This window comes from Felis catus, chromosome B3, assembly GCF_018350175.1.
Source record: "Felis catus isolate Fca126 chromosome B3, F.catus_Fca126_mat1.0, whole genome shotgun sequence".
Lineage (NCBI taxonomy): Eukaryota > Metazoa > Chordata > Mammalia > Carnivora > Felidae > Felis > Felis catus.
In genome coordinates this window covers 6,472,367-6,497,540 of record NC_058373.1, presented here as the reverse complement: position 1 = coordinate 6,497,540, position 25,174 = coordinate 6,472,367, and the positions used below count along the sequence as shown (strand labels likewise).

Below are 25,174 nucleotides of genomic sequence, written 5' to 3'. Positions count from 1 at the left end.
AGCCACCCCTTCATTTTGCACTGTGTGGTCAGTGGCTTCATCTTTCGTTCTCGTGTTAGATTACTTTTCACTTTTCTTTTTTTAAATAGGCTCCCTGCCCAGAGGGGAGCCCAACATGGGACTTGATCTCACGACCCTGAGATTAATACCTGAGCTGAGATCAAGAGTTGGATGCTTAACCAACTGAGGCGTCCAGGCGCCCTTGTATTTCTTTGACTTTTTAAGGATTCTTTATTATTTTTTTTTTTAAGGATTCTTTATAATTTCTAGTCTGTCAAAAATGCCTCTTGTTTTTCCACATTATTATGGGTTGTATATATGCACTGTATTTAGGCATATGCACACAGGTGTGTGTATCTTCTCTATCATTTGTAGGTATTTGGGGTGAGAAGCCTGGAGCATGTGCTCAGTCCATTATCTTGATCCCAGATCTCCAGAGTGAATATTATTAAAGCCTGTCAAAATGTTACGAGAATCTGTTCACGACTGTCTCCTTTATTCTTTAATGCTGTATTATAATTTGCAGCTGTTTAGCAGGTAGATATAATGATAGAAATGTTACTGTAAGCATATCGTTTCCACTAGAGTGGGTAACATTAAATGGTATAAAATGACCAAGGATTCTGTTGCTATGCAAAAGGTTATTTGTAGTTTTAGCTCATGCTTTTGAAATCAGATCGTGCGTTGATTCATACTATAAGATGAATATGATATAAATATATGAATGTATAAATATGAATGCAAATATCCCTGCTATAAATATTTACTGTGTGCCTTCTAAATGCTGGTTTTATGCCAGGCTGTATGAGTAAAAATAGGACTACAAGGTGGTCTCTATTATAGAGAAAATTTATAAGCATGTATAGAATATAAGTGTTGTTAGTGTTGGAGTGCCTGGGTGGCTCAGTTGGTTAGCTTCTGACATTAGCTCGGTCATGATCTCATGGTTCTTGGGTTCGAGCCCCACACTGGACTCTGTGCTGACAGCTTGGAGCCTGGAGCCTGCCTTGGATTCTGTGTCTCCCTCTCTCTTTCTGCACCTCCTCTGCTCATGCTCAGTCTCTCTCAAAAATAAGTAAACATTAAAAAAATTTTTTTTTAAGTGTTGTTAGTGTCATAGGAGAAGTAGAAGAAGCAACAATTAACTTCCAGTTATGAAATCTTGAATGGAAACGTATAATGGTTAGTACACTGAGATATTCCAGTTTTGTCTGTATGTTTTTGAATATTTTGTAGTTTTTGGATTTTCCCAGTGTTCTGTTAGTGGAAACACTGTACATCCAGGAATTCAGAATTCTGACATAAGGATGCATGAGAAGAAAAGGTTCATGTGAATAGTGTTGATGATTCAGGTCAAGTTTAGGAAATGTGTAAACATGACAATGAATATAAAGGTAAAGTATCTTCCTAAGTTTTGTTTTTTTTTTTTTTTTTTTTTTTTTAACTAAGCTTTGTTTTCTTGCAGTGTTCATAGTTGGGATCATGTTACTCAGGGCCTGGTAGAACTTGGCTTCATTTTAATGGATTCATATGGGCCAAAGAAGATTCTTGATGGAAAAGCTATTGAAACCAGCTCATGTCTTTCTAAAAAACCAACCCAGCATGCTTGTAAACTGGGAGCTGATATCCTGTTGGAAACTTTTAAGGTGAGACCCTAGTTTGGCAGCCATTCCCTAATTCTGTGAAATTATAAATGGGGCATGGCGTTTGCCTGGGAGCTTGGAGGACAAGGAAGTTTTGAGTATGCAGCAGTTTCCAGGAACAGAACTCGGGATAGTAATTGAAATGTGACAGATTCAGCTTGATGGAATGTTTGTATTTTCATTCTTTATTTGTATTAGTTTTTCATGTGTTTTAATTTCCCCTTTTTCTCTTTCTTAGATGTTCAAATGTCAATTAGATTTTTATGATTTCCTCTTCTTCCTCCAGTAGTAAATCATTTTTTATCATTTTCTGTTTGGGAGCTTCTTTGGATGCTCTTATACAAGAAATCTTTTAGGTCACTGTAGAACATCCACCTTGAAGAATCATGTTTTTTGGTTCACTGTTTTTGAAGAACTCAGAATAGTTCTATTTTTTAATTCATTACCATATGACAGTGATCATCTCAATCTTAATTTCTGAAACAGCTTTTAAAAATTCATTTCCTTTCAGCTAAAACAAAAGCTAGATTATGAGGCTAAACAACTTTGCTAATGATTGCTCTACATCATCTTCTTGGCATTGAATTGATGTAGCTACACGCCAAAAGTGTCTGTTGGAAATGTTATTTGGGGGCTAATTTAAATGTAAATCTATGGTTCTGATCCAGAATAATGAAGTGAATGCATACAGTAGTCCTTGAGAGTTGTGTGTTAGATGATATAAATGACCCTTCTTAATAGTAATCTGATTAAAAGAATAAAAGATTTTAATATTTTTTGGTTTTTATGTTTTTTAAAGTTTATTTGAGAGAGAGAGAGAGAGACAGCGTGTGCAGACAGGAGCAGGAGATGGGGAGAGGAAGAGAGAGAATCCTAAGCAGGCTCCACACTGTCAACATAGAGCCCAGTGCAGGTCTCGAACTCACAAACTGTGAGATCATGACCTGAGCCGAAATCAAAAGTTGGATGCTTAACCAGCCGAGCTACCCGTACACCCCAATATTGTTTTTAAATTAACGTTTTTTAAAACTAGTGAGGTTCCCTTTGGTTTTACACAGATGTTGGCTTTGTCAAGGCATCTATAGAAAATATAATTTACTAATAATCTGTTGTTAGTTTGATGTCTGAAAGAAATTAGTCTGTACCTGGAAGTAATCAAGTTCATGTAAGAATTTGAGTGAAAATTGAAAACAGTTCTTTTTTAAGGTGACTACTGTCCTTCCAGAAACCGAGGAAGGGTTTGGTGAAGATTTTTGAGATTTCCAGAAATTTTCATGGGCTTTTAAATTTTAAAATAAGTCATGCATACTGTCAGAAATATGGGTATTAGCATGTAATGGATACCTAAGTAGAATTAGTTCTGTTTGATGCTGAACCGAACATGTGGCAATACTTTCATGTGAGCTCTCTTTTGGGCTAATAAACATGGTAGTTTGCCCTGCTAATGAGTCACCTGAGCACAGAGTGAGGCTAGAATTGAGTGATCCTATCTTTCCAGATGATTGACAGTGTATCTGTCTTTGAAATAAACAGTCATGGGGTGCCTGGGTGGCTCAGTCAGTTAAGCGTCCGACTTCGGTTCAGGTCATGGTATCACAGTTCATGAGTTCGAGTCCCTTGTCGGGCTCTGTGCTGGCAGCTCAGAGCCTCGAGCCTGCTTTGGGTTCTGTCTCCTCCTCTCTCTGCCCCTCCCCCAGTCATGCTCCGTCTCTCTCTCTCTCTCTCTCTCTCTCTCACTCACTCTCAAAAATAAACAAACAGTTTTGAAATAAAGTCATGTTATACTTCTATCCAGACTGTTTTTCATACTGCCTAACATGAATTGATACAACTGTAAGCTGGAGGTCACCATGGAATATTTTATTGCCTGTTCTTTTTAGATCCATGAGATGATCAGACAAGAAATTCTCGAGCAAGTCTTCAACAGGGTTGTGACCAGAGCATCCTCTCCCATCAGTCATTTCTTAGGTACTGAGCTGTGAGAAGGTGGATAAAGTTCTAGGGAATATATTCATGTAAATGTCAATACTGTTTTGGTTCTGGAAAAAAAAGTTTTTAATGCTACAGTAGTTCAGTGCAGTATCTTTGATTATGATGCGAGTGAGACATAAATCCTTCTATGTTGTTGTGATTATCAAGAAGGAAAAGGAGGGGCGCCTGGGTGGCTCAGTCGGTTAAGCGGCTGACTTCGGCTCAGGTCATGATCTTGCGGTCCGTGAGTTTGAGCCCCGCGTCGGGCTCTGTGCTGACCGCTCAGAGCCTGGAGCCTGTTTCAGATTCTGTGTCTCCCTCTCTCTGACCCTCCCCTGTTCATGCTCTGTCTCTCTCTGTCTCAAAAATAAATGTTAAAAAAAAAAAAAAAGGAAAAGGAGCACTGGGGCACCTGGGTGGTCAATTGGTTGAGTGTCCGACTTCAGCTCAGGTCATGATCTCCTGGTTCATGAGTTCAGGTCCCACATCGGGCTTGCTGCTGTCAGTGCAGAGCCCTCTTTGGATCCTCTGTCTCCTTCTCTCTCTGCCCCTCCCCCATTCACGCTCTCTGCCTCAAAAATAAACTTTTTTTTTCTTTTTCCAAAAAGAAGGAAAGGAACATGTAACTAATGAGTGAAACTTGTCTTACATTAACTTTGCCTTTTGTTTTACTACTCCAATGAGTGCTGTCCTGCTGCAACTCATTGACCTCCCATTCTGCTAACCCTTGACATTCTGGCTTCAGTACTCCTCTCTTTGTATTTTGTTTGTTTGTTTTAATTTTAGAGTGGGAGAGAGGAACAGAGGTGGGGGGAGAGAGAGAATTTCAAACAAGCTCCATGCTCAGCACGGAGCCCAGTGCCAGGCTTGCTGCACCACCCTGGGATCATGACCTGAGCCAAAATCCAGAGCTGGACGCTAACCTAATACATATCTTCTAATCCCAAATCTACTGGTCTTTTCTTAGCCACCGACTTTCCTAATTTCTCTATCAGTACAACTCATTTCTCTATCATTACAACTCCCTGAAACTTTTTTAGATAGGTTCTCTGATAACTAATAGTTTGCTTCTTATCTTGCATGTGATCAGTTCTTCTCTTCCTCCTTTCGTGATTCCTTTTCGTCTACCCTGAAGGGTCAAGATTCTGCAAAGTTCAGTACTTGACACTATTCTACTCTTTTTCTTTCTTTACAGCTTTATTGAAGTATAATTGAAGTACCGTAATCTGTACATACTTAAGGTATACAGTTTGATGACTTATGACATGTGTACACCTGTGAAACAACACAGTGATCACCCACAGAAGTTTCCTGGTGTCCCTTTGTAATTCTTTCCTCCATCCTACTCTTCCTCCCCACCTCCCTGTCTCCAGTCTAGTCTGCTTTCTGTCTATAAATTGAATGCCATTTTTGAGTCTTAGGTAAATGGAATCCTAAGATTCCTTTTTTTGCACTCCTTTTTTTGCCTGGTTTCTTTCATTGAGCATAATTCTTGTGAGAGTTTTCCATATTTGTTGCATGTATCAGTAGTTGGTCCCTTTTTATTGTTAGTAGTACTACCTGGTGTGAATATAACCTCAATTTGTTTACTCACTCACCTGTGGACAGGTTATATAGGTTTTTCCCAGTTTGGGTCTGTTACAAATAAAGCTGCTGTGAGCATTCATTGTAAGTCTTTTTGAGGAAATATGCTTTTGTTTTTCTTGGGAAGATACCTGGTAGTGGAATGGGTGCATCATATGGGAGATCTATGTTTAATAGTTTAAGAAACCACCAGACTGTTTTCCAAAGTGGTTGTACCATTTTACATTCCTGCCAGCAGTGTTGCTGGTTGCTCACGTTGTGACCAACACTTGGTATGGTTAGTTTTTTTAGTCATTGATAGGTGCTTGATAGTATCTCATTGTGGTTTTCATGTGTATTTCCCCAGAGCCCAGTGATACTGAACATGTGCCTTTTTTGTATGTTCGAATCTTTTGTCTGATTTTTAAAATTGAGTTGTTTGCTGCCTTATTACTGAGTTGTAAAAGTCTTCATGTAATCTGAATATAAGTCCTTTGTCCGATACGTGTTTTGCAAATACTTTCTCCTAGTCTGTGGTTTTACTTAATTTTTTTAACAGTGTTGTTTGAAGAGTTTTATCAATTATCAATTTATCAGTTTCTTTTTATAATTCCTGCTTTTTGTGTCATGTATTAAAGAATCTTTGCCAAACCCAAGATCACTAAGATTCACTATGATTTTTCCTATATTATCTACTAGAAGCTGTATAGTTTTCGTTTTTTACACTTTAATCTGTGATCTATTTTTGTTAAATCCTATATGGTGTGAGTTCATTCCCCACCCCCCCCCCTTTGGCTATCCATTTGATCCAGTACATTTTTAAAAAAATTTTTTTAGTGTTTTTTTTCATTTTCCGAGAGAGAGCGAGTGAGCAGGGGAGGGGCAGAGAGAGAGGGGGAGACACAGAATCCGAAGCAGTCTCCACGGCCTGGAGCCTGATGTGGGGCTTGAACTCACAAACCATGAGATCATGACCTGAGCTGTAGTCAAACGTTAACTGCCTGAGCCACCCAGGCGCCCCTGATCCAGCACATTAAAAAAATTATCTTTTCTAGAGCACCTGGGTGACTCAGTTTGTTAAGCATCTGACTCTTGGTTTTGGCTCAGGTCATGATCTTGAAGTTCGTGAACTCCGCTGACAGTGCAGAGCCTGCTTGGGATATTCTCTGTCTCCCTCTCTCTGCCCCTCTCCTGTTTGTGCTCTTGCTCTTGTGCTGTCTCTAAATAAATTTTTAAAAAAGTAAAAGATTATTTTTTTCATTAAATTAGCATGCTATCTTTGTTGAAATCAACTAGCCATATACATGTGGGTCTATTTTAGGAATCTTCTGTTCCAGTGATCTGTTATTGTCTTGATTGCTGTACCTTTGTAATAAGTTTTAAAATCAAATAGTGTAAATCCTTCAACTTTACTCTTTTTCAAAATAGTCTCAGCTACTATAAGTCCTTCGCATTTCCAAATAAGTTTTAGAGTTAGTTTGTCAATTTTTATAAAGAACTTGTTCAGGTTTGGATTGAGATTGCCTTAAATAATGGATCAATTTAGGAGACATCATCTTAACAATACTGAGTCTTCTAATCCCTGAACACAGTATAGCTCTCCATGTATTTAGGTCTTTAATTTCTTCTAGCAGTGCTCTCTAGATTTCAGTGTGAATCTTGCATATCTTTTGTCAGATTTATCCCTAAGTATTTCATATTTTTATTGCTATTGTACATGATATTTTTAAAAATGTCTATTTCTGGGGCGCCTGGGTGGTGCAGTCGGTTAAGCGCTGACTTCAGCCAGGTCACGATCTCGCGGTCCGGGAGTTCGAGCCCCGCGTCGGGCTCTGGGCTGATGGCTCGGAGCCTGGAGCCTGTTTCCGATTCTGTGTCTCCCTCTCTCTCTGCCCCTCCCCCGTTCATGCTCTGTCTCTCTCTGTCCCAAAAATAAATAGAAAAACGTTGAAAAAAAAAATTAAAAAAAAAAATGTCTATTTCTGATTGCTAGCGTGTAGAAATAGTTGCCTTTTTATATTGATATTGTATCTTGCAACCTTGTTAAACCTTATTCTAATTGCTTTTTGGCAATTCCTTAGAATATTCTAAATAGAGATCGTGTCACCTGCAAATCAAGACATTCCTGATATATTTGCATCTTTTTTCCTTCACTGATTTAACTTAGGGGCTTGTCAGTTTTACTAATCTTTCAAAGAATGAGCTTCTGGTGTGAATTCTCTCCATTGTTTGTTTCCAATTTCACTGATATCTGCTTCTTATTTCTTAGCTTTTGCTTGCTTTGGGTTCATTTTGCTCTTGTAAGTGGTTGAAAAAATCAAAAGAATAATATGTCCTCTGAAAAAGTTAGTATTCAGAGTACAGAGAGTATTACTGGAATATAGCCACACTCCATCATTTACATGTTGTCTATCTTGTTTTTACACTATACCAGCAGAGTTGAACAGTTGTCATTTAAACCATGGCTTATAAAACCTAAAATGGTTACTGTCTGGCCCTTTACAGAAAGAGTGTCAACTTGTGGCCTATTACATTTACCTGGAGGTTTATATTGCTTTTTCTTCCTGGTGCTCCAAGTTTCCTTTCGTTTGTGTGAAAGGTTTTAACTGCAATTTCTTTAATAAAACAGGGCTGTTCAGGTTATCTCACTCCTCTGGGAGAACATTTGTAGTTTATGTTTTTCAAGGAATTTGGCCATTTCACCTGAGTTACCAAGTTTATTGCCATGAAGTTGTTGAGAATATCCTTTTCATGACTCTAGGTTCTATATTGATGTCCCCTTTCTTATTCGTGATAGCTGTGATGTGCGTTGTCTTTTTTCTTACCACTGAAGCAAGAGATTCATCAGTCTTATTATTAAAAAAAAAATTTTTTTTAATGTTTATTTATCTTTGAGAGACAGAGCACGAGCAGGGGAGGGGCAGAGCGAGAGGGAGACACAGAATCTGAAGCAGGCTCCAGGCTCTGAGCTGTCAGCCCAGAGCCCGATGCGGGGCTTGAACTCACGAACCGTGAGATCATGACCTGAGCCAAAGCCGGACGCTTAACCGACTGAGCCACCCAGGCACCCCAAAATTTTATTGATCTCAAAAAAACAGCTTTTAGTTTCACTGAATTTCTCTGTTTTTTTGTTTTTAGTTTCATTTATTTCTGCTCTTTTTTTGTCTCCTTTTTACTGCTTTGGGTTTAACCTTTTTTTTTTTTTTTTTTTTTTTTTTGGCTAGAAGGTTAGGTCACTGGGGCACCTGGGTGCCTTAGTTGGTTGAGCATCCGACTCTGGATTTTGGTTAGGGATCCCAGGATTGAGCCCCGCATCGGGCTCCACGGTGAGTGTAGAGCCTGCTTAAGATTCTCTTCCCTCTCGCTCTTTCTCTCCTTCTGCCCCTCTCCCCCGCTCACAGTCTTTTTCCTCTCTCTCTTTAAAAAAAAAAAAAAGAAACAGCTTAGGTCAGTAATTTGAAACTTTTTTAATATGAGCTTTAAACTAAATTTCCATCTAAATATTGCTTTAGTTATATCCCATAAATTTTGTTTTTAATTTTCTTCAGTTACAAATACTTTTCAATTTCCCTTGTGATTTGTTCTTTAACCTATGAGTTATTATTATTTTTTTTTAACCTATGGGTTATTTAGAAGTATGTTGTTCAGCTTTCAAATATTTGGAGGTTTTCCAGATATTTTTCTGTTGTTGATTTCTAATTTGTGGTTATAATACTATCTATGACATGAATTTTTAAATATTAATTAAAGCAATCTCTACCCCCAATGTGGGGCTCAATTCACAACCCCAAGATCAAGAATTGCATACTTTTTCTCCCAAAAAGTAAACATAAAAAAAAAAAAAAGGCGGGGGTGTGCTTGGGTGGCTCAGTCGGTGAATGTCTGACTCAGCTTAGGTAATGATGTCATGGCTCATGAGTTCAAATCCCACATAGGGTGAGTACAAGACCCACTTTGGGTGAGCCTCACTTCTCTCTCTCCCTCTTCCCCTCCTGGGATATTCCCTCCTTCCCTCTTTAACTCTCCCCCCCCCCCTCTCTCTCTCTCTCTCTCCCCCTCTCTCCCTCTCTCTCTCTCTCTCCCCTTCACTCGCATCCTGTCAAAAAAAAAAAAAAAAAAAAAAAAGCATGTTCTTCCAACTGAGGTAGCCAGGTACCCCTATGACACGAATTTTTTAAAGTTTATTGAGACTTAGGCTTGTTTTATTCTCAGAATATGGTTCAGTTTGATAAATGTTCTGTGTGCTATTGAAAAGAAAACGTTGGGGCGCCTGGGTGGCTCAGTCAGTTAAGTGTCCGACTTTGGCTCAGGTCACGATCTCGCTGTCTGTTGAGTTCGAGCCCGGCGTCGGGCTCTGTGCTGACAGCTCAGAGCCTGGAGCCTGTTTCCGATTCTGTGTTTCCCTCTTTCTCTGACCCTCCCCTGTTCATGCTCTCTCTCTCTCTCTCTGTCTCAAAAATAAATAAATGTTAAAAAAAAAAAAGAAAACATACTCTGTTGTTAGGTGGAGTTTTCCATAACTCAGTTAAGTCAGATGATTCAGGTCTTTTGTATTCTTACATATTTTCTTCTAATTATTCTGTTAACTATTAAGATGAGTGTTGAATCTCTGACTTTGTAATATAAATGTGTCAGTTTCTTTTAGTTCTATCAGTTCTTGCTATATGTATTTTAAAACTTTATTATTAGGGGCATACTCATTTAGGATTGTTATGTCCTCTTAGCTAACTGACCCATTAATCATTATGAAATGACCTTTTTTGTTCCTGGGAATATTTGCTTTGAAGTCTACTTTGAATTTATTTTTTAATGTTTGTTTATTTTTGAGAAACAGAGTGTGAACTGGGGAGGGGCAGAGAGAGAGGGAGGCACAGAGCCCGACGAGGGGCTCAAACTCACAGAACGTGAGATCATGATCTGAGCTGACGTTGGATGCTTAACTGACTGAGCTACCCAGGTGCCCCCTGAAGTCTACTTTGGTATTAATACAACTTCCCTGGTTTTCTTTTGATCTGTGGCAACATTGTATATTTTTTTCATCTTTTTAGTTTTAACTTACTTATGTCTTTATAGTTGGCAAGGGTTTCTTGTAGACCACATACAAAGGTGTTTTACTTTTTCAATCCTATTTGATAATCATGAACTTTAAATCAGGGCATTCCATTTACATGTAATGTAATTATCATCTGGCTGTTTTCTGTTTTATCCATCTGTTCTTCTTTTTTTTCTGCTGTTCTGCCTTCTTTTGGATTGAGGTTTTTTTTTTTTTTTTTCATGTTTGTTTATCTATTTTGAGAGAGAGAGGGTATGCGAGAAGCAAGAGAGAGAGAATCCCAAGCAGTCTCTGTGCTGTCAGCGTGGAGCCCAATGCAGCCCTCAATCTCATGACCTGAGCTGAAATCAAGAGTCAGATGCTTAACTGAGCCACCCAAGTGCCCTTAGATTGCTTTTTTAAAATTTTGTTAAATTCCATTTTGTCTTGCTCAATTTGATTAGCTCTACCTCTTTTTTAAATTTTTTTTTTGGGGGGGGGGGTTGCTTTAGGGTTTATGATACTTTAACTTACTATAGTTTACCTTCTAGTATTCTACCTCAACAAATAACTTCCATTTCTAACTTCTGCCCTTGTGACTTTTGTGCTATTCTCATACATTTTACTTCTCTGTTTATTGAATTATATCTACATTGTTATGTTTGCTTTAAACAGTCAATTGTGTCTTTCAAGAATTTTTTATTGTATGTTTTAAAAATATTTACTTTTGAGAGAGTGTGCATGTGCACAAGTAGGGGAGGGGCAGAGGGAGAGGGAGACAGAGAAACCCATGAGAGCTCTGTGCTGATGCAAGGCTTAAACCCATCAACCATGAGCTCATGACCCGAGCCCAAATCAAGGGCTGGATGCTTAACTGACTGAGCCACCCAGGTGCCCCAAGAATTTTTTAAAATAAGAAAATGTCTTTTACACATGTGTTTACCATTTCTGGTGCTTTTTCCCTTTGTTTGTGTCTAGATTTCTATCCAGTATTATTTTCTGTCCAACTGCCATTAACTTTCATATACTGCTTAGAATTCAAGGAGCAAATATAGACTCCACTGTTCAGACACTAAGCTTTGTACTCCTACAGAGTGGGGACTTTAGTCTTTGACTGTTGGTAGCCACCTTGAACAGTCAGTCTTCTGTCCAGTGCACCTGCTCAGTGTCTTACACTCCTATCACTCTGGATTGCTGGATTTAGTCTTATTCTTTGTGTTCAGTTTTTGTGTGCTCTTAGAATCAACTTCATTCTATGTAAACCTGTGTCTGCCTCAAAAGACTGGAAATAGAAAAAAAAAATGTTTGCCAAATTCTTCAGAAAAAATTTTTCTATACTACTGATCTGCTGTTGTTGAATTCTTTTCGTGTGTCATAAAAAGTCTTTAGTGTTAGTTTTTTGAAATATATTTTTACTGGGTATAGACTTCCAAATTGACAGGGTTTTGTTTTTTTCTTTTAGTACTTTTTTTTTTTAATTTTTTTTAACGTTTATTTGTTTTTGAGACAGAGAGAGACAGAGCATGAACAGGGGAGGGGCAGAGAGAGAGGGAGACACAGAATCTGAAACGGGCTCCAGGCTCTGAGCTGTCAGCACAGAGCCTGAAGTGGGGCTCGAACTCACAGACGGTGAGATCATGACCTGAGCCGAAGTCAGATGCTTAACCGACTGAGCCACCCAGGCGCCCCTCTTTTAGTACTTCAAAGATGTTACTTTACTGTTCTTTTGGCTTTCATCATTTCTAATTAGTTAGCTTTCATTCATATCTTTGTTCCTTTCTATATAATATATATATTTTTCTTTATCAGTGGTTTTAAGCAATTTATGTGCTTTAGTGTAGTTTTCTCCATGTTTCTGGTTGGAGTTTGTTAAGCTTCTTGAATCTGTAGGTTTGTGTTTTTCATCAAGTTGGGAACATTTTGAGATACTCTCTCTCTTTTTTTAAATGTTTGTTTATTTTGAGAGAGAGAGAGAACATAAGTGGGGGAGAGGTAGAGAGAGATGGAGAGAGAGAATCCCAAGTGAGCTCCTTGCTGTCAGCACAGAGACCGAGGTGGAGCTTGATGTCACGAATTGTGAGATCATGACCAGAGCTAAAATCAGGAGTTGGATGCTCAACCTACTGAGTCACCCAGGCACCCCAAGATACGATTTCTTCAAAAACGTTTCTGTCATCTCCCTCCTACCAGCACACGCTCCTCCCACCCCTATACTGCATTACATATGTAATAGGCTGCTTTACATTGCCTATATAGCTTACAGATTCTTTTTTAGTCTTCTTTACTGTTTTTAGACAGTTGATACTGCTATAACTTCAAGTTCCCAGATCTTGTGCAGCAATCTAATTTTTCATCTTTAGACATCTGATTTGTATCTTTTTTCATATTTTTGCTCTCCTTAACATGCTTCCCTTACCTTTTTTGAACATATAAATTATATTTATTTTAGTTTTTTTAATATCCTTATTTACTAATCTTATTATTTGTAGCATTTCTGTTTTGTTTTTATGGATTTATTTCTTCCTCATCGTGGGTCATATTTTCCCACCTCTTGCGTGCTTTGTAATTTTTTTTAAATATTTTTTTTTAACATTCATTTTTGAGAGAGACAGAATGTGAGTAGGGGAGGGGCAGAGGGAGAGGGAGACACAGAATCCAAAGCAGGCTCCAGGCTCTGAGCTGTCAGCACAGAGCCCAACGTGGAGCTAGAACTCGCAAACTGTGAGATCACCACCTGAATTGAAGTTGGCTGCTTAACTGACTGAGCCACCCAGGAGACCCTGCATGCTTTGTAATTTTTGATTGGATAGTAGACACTATGAATTTTTACATTGTTAATTTCATGGATTTTTTTTTTCTTTCAAATAATTTTGAGCTTTAAATCTTTTGGAAAACATTTAATCATTTGGATGATTATGTTGTGTTAAGCAAGACCAGGTAGCCTTTAATCTCAGGCTAGTTAGGTTTCACAAATGCCTAAGTATAGAACCTTGTATATTATGAGGTGTCTCCACTGTGGTTGTTGTGAATGTGAACTATTATTTGTCTTTTGTGACCTCTGAGAATAGATCTGCCTGCTTCTTGCTGCTGGGTCTTCCCTTGGCTTCTGGTAGCTTCCTCACAATCATGCACCTACCAGAACACAACTGACATACACAGGGGGCTTCTCACACATCTCCAGGGCCCTCTTCCCGTGTAGCTCTTTCCTTTCTAGAACTCTGCCCTGTGAGTTCTTGCTGCCTTGGCTTTTTGAATTCCCACCTCCATCTCTTTAAATTGGGAAGACCACTGGGCTCGGAGTTTCCCCTCTCTGTGCTGCTGCCTAGGAACTCTCTAGGCGGTAAGATGGAGCAGTTCTAAGGCATACCCCATTTATTTCCCTTCTCTGGGGGACCATGGGCCTGCCCTGCTTGTCTAGTGTCTGAAAATTATTAATATAATTTGGCCCTTTTTGTTATTGTTGTTTAAAGTGGGAGGATAAATCTAGTCACTGTTTCTCCATGATGGTAGGAAGCAGAGGTCTGCTCTTTTTACACATTCTTTTCCTTGTACATGTCATACCTCTTTGCATGACTTCATTTATTTTTGTGGGCTTCAGTGGACATGGCTCCTAAATCTTTATGTCAAGACTGTCTTCATTCCTTGGTTCAGTGCCCCCATTCCTGCTGTATATTTCCATTTAGGTTTTTCTTCCTTTTATTTCAAATGCAATACAGTTTCCTTCCAACAAAGTCCACTTTCAGTTCATATTTCTATTATTTGAAGCCTGACTCCAAGGTCCAGAAGTTGGAATTCCTTTTCATTAGCTCAAACTTGGTACCTAAGTTCTTTCATTTTTTTCTGTTACTTTTGTCTTCATTTTTGTGCCCTTCCTTCTCACCTGTTGCCTGGTTTGCAGCCTTACATCCTTGCATTTAGGCTTTTGCCATAGGTTCTGATTTCCCTGCTCTCTTCTCTCTGCAGCAAGTCAGCCTGCATATGCCACCACATGGTGTTACTAAAATACCACTCTATCACTCAGAAATCACCAGTACCTTCCTTATAAATTATCAGCTCTTTATCCTGGCCCTTCAAGTCCTTGACAGTTTGATCCATCCTGCCTTTTCACCATTAACTTCACTTATTTATTTTTATGAATTCTTCACCCCCACTTCACAGGATTTTCCAACCCCTTTTCTGAATATGCCCTATACTTCTTTTTCCTCATACTTTTCCCTTTACATCTAGTAGCCCTTTCTGGTTCTTGGTGCATCTAAATGTCAGCCTTCTTTCAGAACCCAGCTTAAATACTTCTCTTCACTCTTCTAAAGCACACCAACTCATAATAATCTCTTCTTCCTTTGAACTCCTGTTTAGCCTCTATAATATTTGCTAGGCAATAAAATGTTTGCGATTGTTAGATATTTGATGTTGACCCATTATTTATCTCTTTCATGCTTTCAAAATATGTTTTTCTATGACTCCTAATTAAAATTCTTGAAGAGAGATCATGTTTGTGTGGTTTTGTATATTCCTTATAGGACGATACTATACTTGCACTAATAAGTGTTCGTAGCTGGGTTCCTGGGTGGCTCACTCGGTTAAGTGTCTGACTTTTGATTTCATCTCAGGTCATGATCTCATAGTTTGTGAGTTCAAGCCCTGCATCGGGCTCTGTGCTGACAGTGCGAAGACTGCTTGGGATTCTCTCTCCCCCCACTCCTCTCTGCCCCTCTACCACTCATGCTTGTTCTCTCTCTCTCTCGCTCGCTCAAAACTAAACTTAAGGGGCGCCTGGGTGGCTCAGTCGGTTGAGTGTCCGGCTGCGGCTCAGGTCATGATCTCATGGTTCGTGAGTTTGAGCCCCACGTCGGGCTCTGTGCTGACCGCTCAGAGCCTGGAGCCTGCTTCAGATTCTGTGTCTCCCTCTCTCTCTGACCCTCCCCTGTTCATGCTCTGTTTGTCTCTGTCTCAAAAATAAATAAACATTAAAAAAAAAAACCTAATATAAAAGTTCACAGATACTGACTTCAGCTTAGAAATATGAAGATATTGTATGCTACTTGTCTTGACACTGTAACAGATTTCTTCCCTTCTTTTAGATAAATTTTTATAATCTTAATATTATCACAAAAGAAAGTTTCAGAAGTATATCCTAGTTACACTGACCATAGAAAAAGTACACTGACCATAGGATCAGTAGAAATTGCTATTGCAGTATACTTGACAAAAGACACAAAAAACCTTTTATCATTTATTTTCCCATATTTAATTTTCATTTATTTGAAATATCTGTAGTTTTTGAGACAACTCACTATAGATTCTGTTTTTCAGATTTGCTTTCAAATATCATCATGTATGCACCCTTAGTTCTTCAAAGTTGTTCTGCTAAAGTCACAGAAACTTTTGACTATTTATCCTTTCTGCCGCTTCAAACTGTACAAGGGCTGCTGAAGGCAGTGCAGGTAAGTCTTTAGACTCCTAAGGAATTTGGCAAAACTGAGGTTGAACTGCCTAATGGAAGTCTGATGTGGTTCTTCATAAATATAAATGTCTGAGAAATCCTGTATTCCTTGGTTTTGAAGCATAAAACTGTATTAAAAGTGCATGAGCACCGAGCGAGACTCTGTTTCTAAGTGTACCCCCTTCTTCCTGGCACACTTGTGTCTCCCATGACTCATTGTCAAGTTAGTGAGATAATTGTAAAGCTCTTAGAAATTTGATGATGATAGGTTTAAAGGCATTTCACAATTAGTTTAAATTTAGTATTTCAAAGTATGCTGTTGTCCATATTACTAAGTGTAATAAGCATTGAAACATGTATGTAAAAACAGAACCAAATTTCCTTATATAAGCCAAATAGTGACAGTTTTGGGTAGAAATGAGCAAAGGCTAATAAACTTGGGGGGTTTTCTACCTACTTCTTCTTTGTCTTTCAGCCCCTTCTCAAGGTCAGCATGTCAGTGAGGGACTCCCTGATACTTGTCCTTCGGAAAGCCATGTTTGCCAGGTATTGAAAATCCCGTGAGACCCTGGGAAGTAGTGCCTTCTTTTTTTTTTTTTAAATTTTTTTTTTTTCAACGTTTATTTATTTTTGGGACAGAGAGAGACAGAGCATGAACGGGGGAGGGGCAGAGAGAGAGGGAGACACAGGATCGGAAACAGGCTCCAGACTCTGAGCCATCAGCCCAGAGCCTGACGCGGGGCTCGAACTCCCGGACCGCGAGATCGTGACCTGGCTGAAGTCGGACGCTTAACCGACTGCGCCACCCAGGCGCCCTGGAAGTAGTGCCTTCTCATGTTACTCACCATCTTCTCTGCCGTCTCCTTGTACAGCCTGTTCACAGTGGTCCTGCAGATGTCTAACCCAACAGAACAGCTTTCATCAGGCACAGCCTTGTGCTACGTGCAGGGTTCTTTATCTCATGCAGTCTTCAGAGTAACCTGTAAAGTTAGAATTATTACAGTCTCCTCCATACAGATCAGGAAACTCAGGCCTAGAGAAGATAAGTGACTTTCCAGAAGTCAAACAAAGGTTTGTGGAGCTAGAATATGAGCTTCTGATCTTAGGTACTCTGCTGTACACCCCTAGAATAAACTTCAGGACAAGGTTGCAGTGCCAGCTGGCAAGAGTTCTTGAAAGGAAAACATCTTCATTAGGAAAATATTCAAGAAACTCACTCTAGTGAATATTGAGTTATGGTCTAGTGACTGTAGACTAAATTGTTAAGCGGTCTCAGGTATTTTTTGGCTTAGTCAATGCGTCCTGATCTCTTTTCCTTTATTTCTTAGTGTATAAGCTAAAGATGATATTACTACCTCCCAAAAAGTATTATGGGACCAGTAATAGGTGGAAAACATTTGGTACTTTAAATATATGATGCTCAATTTTTTTTTTTTTTTTTAATGGTTACTTATTTTTGAGAGACCGCACAAGTGGGGGAGGGGCAGAGAGAGAGAGGGAGACACAGAATCCAAAGCAGACTCCAGGCTCCGGGCTCTGAGCTATCAACACAGAATCCCAACGCGGGGCTTGAACTCATGAACTGTGAGATCATGACCTGAGCCCAAGTCGGACACTTAACCAACTGAGTCACCCAGGCACCCCTAAGATGCTCAGTTGATGTCACATTGACTCTATTATAATGTGTTTGTGGATATACAGAGGAACAACCAGCAAGTATATACTATTATCCCTCTTGTAGAGTTGACAGTTTTTTGTTATTCCTTACCTAGAGGTATGTCTGCTAGGCCAAGGTTTGTATGTCATAACATCTCCCCCATGAATTGATCATTGAGCCTCAGTGAGATGAATGTATCATTTTTCTGGATGGAGGGATTACAAGGCGCCAAGCACTGTACTCCTCTGCAAAGAAGGGAAGTGGTCCTTCAGACAATCAGCCGTTTCTATCCTACTTAGTACTTAATATTTGAGTTATTGGCCCATTGTATAGCTTCTCAGTACTCTTGTTCCCCACATAGAAGAAAGTATAGATCGTGTCATGAGGTTAACTAGATAGTGAGAAATCAGCTGAGTTCCTCTACTGCTAACTGCTGTGAACAGCTGATGTTTTATTTTGAGTATATAAATTTATTTTATTTTGCTCTGTGCTTCATTACTTATTCATCTTCCTTTTCTGTACAGAGGTAACTGACTTTTTCTGACCCAGAAACCTATTCCTGTGAAGCTAATATTGTTGGTTAACTATTTCTCTGTCTGTTCCTGAGCTAGCCAGCTTGATGCCCGAAAAGCTGCAGTTGCTGGGTTTTTGCTGCTTCTGAAGAACTTTAAGGTTTTGGGCAGCTTGTCCTCCTCCCAGTGCAGTCAGTCCATCGGTGCCAGCCAGGTAAGGACTGTTAACGCTGGGTTGTCGTGTGCATTCGTGCAGAAGTTGGTGATGTGTATGCTGTTCTTTCTCTCTCCTGCTCTGGTTGTACAAATGACCCTGAAACAGAGTCTGATGATGATGGCAGTGATAACAGCTAACACTTACTTAAAATGATGGGTTTGCTGTGTGCTAGACAGTGCTCTTCACCACGGTAGCTACTAGCCTCAGTGTGGTTGTTGAACTGCATGCTCAGTTGAAGTGTGTCTGGCCAAATTGAGTCACGCTGTATGTGTAAAATGCATGCTGCATTTTGAAGATTTAGTGTGAGGTAAGGGAAAATAGCTTGTTATTTTTAATTTCGATTACATATTGAAATAGTTTTGATATGTTTGGTTAAATGTTAAAGTTAATTTCACCAGCATCATTTTACTTTTTGAATTTGACTACTAGAAAATTTTGAATTAGCAATGTGACTCGCATTTGTGGTTTGTCCTGCTAGGTGGTGTGCTAAGTGTTTTATATTTATTATGTCATTTCATCTTCCTGGTAATCCTCTGAGTCTAGATGTTATTATTATCCCCATTTTTAATAGTTAATTTACTTTGCACAGCCTGGTAATCTGAGAAAATAAGACTTTTTACAGTATTTTGGTAATTCAGACTTTGGAGCAATAAAATTTTTTTTTTGATTTAAATTATGTACTGTGTGATTTGTAAATAGCAAATTAATGAAACAATCTTATTAGGAATCCTTTGTTGCTCTAGTGTGATTCCAAAAAACTTGTTCATAACATATGGCACAGACTAAATATTAGGAACAGTGGGTGTCATTAGTGTATTGTTAAAATCATCCACATCTTAATAAGAAGACTAAGGCTGAGGAAGGTTAAATGACTTGCCCAAGGTGATGTAAGCAGTGAAGGGTAGAGCTAGGATTTGATCTGTCAGTATTAACTACCTCACTGAGATGCCTGTAGTAAGTAAGGGTTAGGAGTCTTGGTCTATAGTTACTGGATTTATTATTTAAAACAAGGGCTGTAATTCTTTGTCTTGTCCATTTCTAAACTAAGCATTACCTACCTATAAAACTCTGAGGATTTTGTGGAAGCAAAAAGAGCTAGATTGTGCTAGCTCCTGAAAATATTTCAGGAAGCATTTAGACCTTTTAAGTATAATCAAGTATATTAAGACTACTGGATTCTAGTGGTGAAATCATCTGTGTGCCATCCTAAGCATCTGACATTGCCAAGGAAGATCTTAAGGGATAGAGAAGAGTTAATTTTGTTGAAATGCTTGAAAATTCTTACTCCAAACCAGAATAAGAGTGACACTTATCACATCCTACTGACGATTTTTGCATATGGGGAAAGCTAAATTTAAGTTTCTTTGACCAAGAACACAGGCTCATTTTACCTTCTTTGTGAAAATTAATTTGGTAAAATATACAAGAACTGGCCTCTCTTCCTTTCAGGTCCACGTGGATGTTCACAGCCGTTACAATTCTGTTGCCAATGAAACTTTTTGCCTTGAGATCATGGATAGTTTGAGGAGATGCTTAGGCCAGCAGGCTGATGTTCGACTCATACTTTATGAGGTAAATCAGAGTGGAAGAAATATAGCAACCCTCAACTAATAATCCTTTTTATTTTAGTAAGTGTTTTCTGATTGTAAAAGTACAGTTCACTCTTCCTTGATGCAGTTAGGATTGGTAGTTTTGTGATGGCTAGCCAAAAGGTTGTTTAAGGTGAGGAATCATAAAGAATATTTGAGGTGCACCTGGGTGGCTCATTTGGTTGGGCATCCAACTCTTAATTTTGGCTCAGGTCATGATCTCACCATTCTTGAGGTCGAGCCCCACGTCAGGCTCTGTGCTGACAGTGCACAGCCTGCTTGGAATTCTTTCTCCGCCCCTCCCTTGCTCACGTACACATATGCACACATACACTCTCAAATCAACATTAAAAAAAAAAAAGGAATGTCCGCACCTGATAAAAGGAATCTGAAACTTGCGTCTGAAATAAATGGTGAAAGACTAAATGTTTTTCCCTATAGTCAAGAATAAAGATACTTGTTCAGCATTATAGTGAGGGTTCTATCCAATACGACGAGAAGAAGAAATAAAGGCATACAGATTTGAAAGGATGAAATGTGGCTGTCTTGATTTGCACTGTATGTAGACAGCAAAGAATCTACAAAAAAGTTTAGTAAGGTGGGATACAGAAAACAATTTTATACTAGCAGTGAACAATTGGAAATCAAAAAAAAATTTATGATAGATAAAAATAAAACACTTAAGGATAGGTTTAACAAAGAATGTACAAGATATGTGCACTGAACACCTCAAAATATTGTTGGGAAATTAAAGAAGAAAAGGTAAATGAAGGATGTGCCATGTTTATAGATTGAAATGCTCAGCACAGTATTTCTAGTAATTTTAGTCTCAAAAAAGTCTGTAGATTCAGTGCAGTCCCAACTGAAATCCCAGGATTTTTTGGACAGAAATGAAGTTGATTCTAAAATGTAAAGGACCTAGGGGTGCCTGGGTGTCTGTCAGTTGGGTGTCTAACTCTTGGTTTTGGCTCAGGTCATGATCTCACAGTTCATGAATTCAAGCCCTGCATCGGGCTTGGAGCATCCTTGGGATTCTTCTCTCTCTCTCTCTCCCTCTCCCTCTCCCTCTCCCTCCCCCTCCCCTCCCCTCCCCCTCCCTCCCCTCTCAAAAACAAAGAAACATTAAAAAAAATAAAATGTAAAGGACCTAGAAGGATCAAGACAATTGAAAAAGTATAAAGTTGCTCAGTGGATTTTTGACCAATATCCCAAGGTAATTTAGTAGAAAAAGGATGATCTTGTCAACAAGCCGTACTGGAACAATTGTTTATTGTATTGGAGGGGGGGGTCCCCAAAACCACCATGTTTAAAGATTTCTCTGGGAGGACTTTTAAACTCCGCATATATTAATTCTCATGGCTAACTCTATTCTAGTTAAGGGATACAAAGCAAAATCAGCAGAAGCAAGGGATACGTAGGGTAAAGTCAGGAAGAAACCAGGTGCAAGCGTCTAAGAATCCTCTCCAGCTGGGATTGCACAGTATGCACTTAATTCCTTCAGCAAATGAGTTGTGTCAACACATCAGTAGATAACAATTCCTCAGTAAAGGAAGCTTATTAGAGATTTGGTACCCAAGGTTTTTACGGGGTGCTGGTTTACATAGGCACTTGTGCTTATTAGCATATATCCAAATTCCAAACTTCCAGAAGAAAATAAAAATATTCAGCATAAACCACATTGTACAGTTTATACACAGTAAATTTCTGTCATTTAGGGAAAGCTTTTTATCGGTGTAGGGGACAGTTTACCAGCCAGATTCCCAGCCACCCATCAAGGGGCAATCTTGCAAGCAGGCTTTACTAAGGATGACAGTCTCAGATCTACTGTGTTAACTCTTCTCTGCAGTCCTCCACATGCAAAAAAGAATCTGCACTGAATGTAGCTCCAAATTTTAAAACTTAACTTGATACAGATCATGGACTAATCTATTAGGATATTGGTGTTCATTTGTTCATTAAAGACGTCACATCATCGATTTGTAAAAACTCTTCATGTGTTGGTATCAACACTGGTCATACTTGTTGCAGGGTGTAGGGCAGATGACTATTTCCTTGATGATGATACTTTATGTATATATGTATGTATGTGTTTATTTATTTTACATCCAAATTAGTTAGCATGTAGTGCAACAATGATTTCAGGAGTAGATTCCTCAGTGCCCCTGACCCATTTAGCCCATTCCCCCTCCCAAACCCCCTCCAGTAACCCTCTGTTTGTTCTCCATATTTATGAGTCTCTTATGTTTTGTCCTCCTCCCTGTTTTTATATTAATTTTGTTTCCCTTCCCTTATGTTCATCTGTTTTGTCTCTTCAAGTCCTCACATGAGTGAAGTCGTATGATTTTTGTCTTTCTCTGACTAATTTCACTTAGCATAATACCCTCCAGTTCCATCCACATAGTTGCAAATGGCAAGATTTCATTCTTTTTGATTCCGAGTAATACTCTATTGTATATATATACCACATCTTCTTTATCCATTCATCCATCGATGGACATTTGGGCTCTTTCCATACTTTGGCTGTTGTTGATAGTGCTGCTATAAACATGGGGGTGCATGTGTCCCTTTGAAACTGCACACCTGTATCCCTTGGATAAATACCTAGTAGTGAAATTGCTAGGTCGTAGGGTAGTTCCATTTTTAGATTTTTGAGGAACCTCCATACTGTTTTCCAGAGTGGCTGCACCAGCTTGCATCTTGCATTCCCACCAACAATGCAAAAGAGATCCTCTTTCTCTGCATCCTCACCAACATCTATTGTTGCTTGAGTTGTTAATGTGAGCCATTCTGACAAGTGTGAGGTGGTATCTCACTGTGGTTTTGGTTTGTATTTCCCTGATGATGAGTGATGTTGAGCATTTTTTCATGTGTCAGTTGGCCATCTGGATGTCGTCTCTGGAGAAGTGTCTGTTCATGTCTTTTGCCCATTTCTTCACTGGATTATTTAAAAATTTAATATTTGTTAACACTAATTTTCCTTTGTGTCTTCTCTTTAAAAAAAAAATGATGGGGGGCGCCTGGGTGGCGCAGTCGGTTAAGCGTCCGACTTCAGCCAGGTCACGATCTCGCGGTCCGTGAGTTCGAGCCCCGCGTCGGGCTCTGGGCTGATGGCTCAGAGCCTGGAGCCTGTTTCCGATTCTGTGTCTCCCTCTCTCTGCCCCTCCCCCGTTCATGCTCTGTCTCTCTCTGTCCCAAAAATAAATAAACGTTGGAAAAAAAAAAAATTAAAAAAAAAAATGTTGGGACGCCTGGGTGGCTCGGTTGGTTAAGCGTCCGACTTCGGCTCAGGTCATGATCTTGCAGTTTGTGAGTTCAAGCCCCGTGTCGGGCTGTGTGCTGACAGCTCAGAGCCTGGAGCCTGTTTCGGATTCTGTGTCTCCCTCTCTCTCTCTGACCCTTCCCTGTTCATGCTCTGTCTCTCTCTGTCTCAAAAGTAAATAAACGTTAAAAAAAAAATTTTTTTTTTTTAAATAAAAAAATGTTTAGGGGGTCAACTCTCATTTACTTTTTCTCACAAATGAACCATACAGTCTTTTTCCCAGTTCCAAAAAGAAAGTTCTCCCCAGGATTTAAATTTTTTTTTTAAGTTATTTATTTATTTTGGGAGATAGCACACATGAAGGGAGGGGCAGAGATAGAATCCCAGGCAGGCTCCACAGTGTCAGGGCAGAGCCCCATGCAGGGCCTAATCCCACGAACTGTGAGATTATGACCTGGCTGAAATCAAGAGTCAGATGCTTAACTGAGCCACCTAGGCCCCCCCCAACCCAAGATTTTAACTTAAGTAGTTTTTTTTTTTTTTTTTTTTCAGCGTTTATTTATTTTTGGGACAGAGAGAGACAGAGCATGAACGGGGGAGGGGCAGAGAGAGAGGGCGACACAGAATCGGAAACAGGCTCCAGGCTCTGAGCCATCAGCCCAGAGCCCGACGCGGGGCTCGAACTCACGGACCGCGAGATCGTAACCTGGCTGAAGTCAGACGCTTAACCGACTGCGCCACCCAGGCGCCCCAAGTAGTTTTTAACTATGGGAAATACTGGATGGGAAGAAATATCACACAGTCATTTAGAGTGCTCAGGGCCAGGAGACATTTTTGAAGCGCTGGAAACTAAGTGGAAATAATGTCCTAAAAGGGAAGGCTGTTAATGTAGGATGAGACAAAAGAATGAAGACCTAGAACATTCTTGACTGTAAAGGAGCAAAGTACTCCAAATCCAGAAATGACCTGTTGTTTAAAAATTATGATGATTGTGGTCAGTTTATTAATCTGGTTCTCAGTGATCAAAGATCTCTTTTTAGGGGCGCTTGGGTGGCTCAGTCAGTTAAGCATCATGACTTCAGCTCAGGTCATGATCTTGCAGTTCATGAGTTTGAGCCCCACGTCTGGCTCTGGGCTCTGTGCTGACAGCTCGGAGCCTGGAGCTGCTTTGGATTCTGTGTCTCCCTCTCTCTCTCCGCCCCTCCCCTACTCATGCTCTGCCCCTCTCAAAAATAAATAATAAAATATTAAAAATTAAAAAAAAAAGATTTCTTTAGTTCTTTTTAGGCAAATAAGCTAAACTCTCTGAGTCGTTTCTCTATAATTTCAGTCATTTTCAAAGAATTAAGAAATAGTGTAAAGAAATAGTATTGTTTAAAAAAAATTTGTTTTAATGTTTACAGTTATGCTTGTCCAGAGGCGCCTGGGTGGCTCACTCGGTTAAGTGTCTGACTCTTGATTTCAGCTCAGGTCATGATCTCGCATTGTGAGATGGAGCCCTGTGTCAGGCTCTGCACTGGGTATGGAGCCTCCTTGGTATTCTTTCTCTCTCCCTCTCCCCTGCTGGTCTGTGCTTGCGGGCACCCATGCTCGCTCATTTGCTCTCTCTCAAAAAAAGTAAGAAAAGTAAAAAAAAAAAAAAAGTAAAGTTAGAACTTAGCGTACCTGTTAAAGAGCTTACTCTCTATTTGATTCCTCTTAGGGGTTCTATGATGTCCTTAGAAGGAACTCTCAGCTGGCTAATTCAATCATGCAGACTCTACTTTCACAGGTAATACATTTATTTTATTTTATATGTTTATGGATATAGAGAATAGATAATAATACATGGAGAGGTGATTGACATTTTCCGGACTTTCCAAAATATAGAATAATTCCCAAATAGTACACTGGTACATTATGAACATGCCTAGGGTATGTGATGCTGTCCTGATGTTTTAATTACTACTTACCTACCTGCCCTTTTGCATCATCTTAACAGTTATTCTCTCAGGTATATTCTCTCTCAGTCTGCACCCTAAGTCAGAAGGACCTTTTGAAGAACCATTTGTATAAGGGCTATTAGCAGCTGTATCTGTTTGTTTTACTTCTAAAAGAATAGAGAGATGTGAAACAAATATAGCAAAATATGGATGTATTACATCTAGGTTACAGAGGCATGGGTTATATTCTGTACTTTTCAGGTTAAAAAAGGATTTTTAAACTACTTCAAAAAAAAGATTTCAAAAGATCACTACGAAACGAGTTCAGCTGGAGAATATCTGGCATAAATAAGACCATTTACACTC

The 25,174-nt window shown here is 39.3% G+C and overlaps 1 protein-coding gene across 4 annotated transcripts in view; it reads left to right on the top strand.

Moving 5' to 3' along the window:
* Positions 1–25,174, top strand: part of FANCI (FA complementation group I) — a 105,432-nt gene that overhangs the window by 56,040 nt on the left and 24,218 nt on the right. For all 4 annotated transcript variants that reach the window (XM_045058809.1, XM_045058810.1, XM_045058811.1 and 1 more), the window contains exons 13-19: positions 1,466–1,646; positions 3,524–3,611; positions 15,523–15,653; positions 16,128–16,198; positions 17,921–18,035; positions 19,488–19,610; positions 24,589–24,657. In XM_045058809.1, coding sequence (XP_044914744.1) covers positions 1,466–1,646; positions 3,524–3,611; positions 15,523–15,653; positions 16,128–16,198; positions 17,921–18,035; positions 19,488–19,610; positions 24,589–24,657 — 778 coding nt within the window. The remainder of the gene's footprint in view (positions 1–1,465; positions 1,647–3,523; positions 3,612–15,522; positions 15,654–16,127; positions 16,199–17,920; positions 18,036–19,487; positions 19,611–24,588; positions 24,658–25,174) is intronic.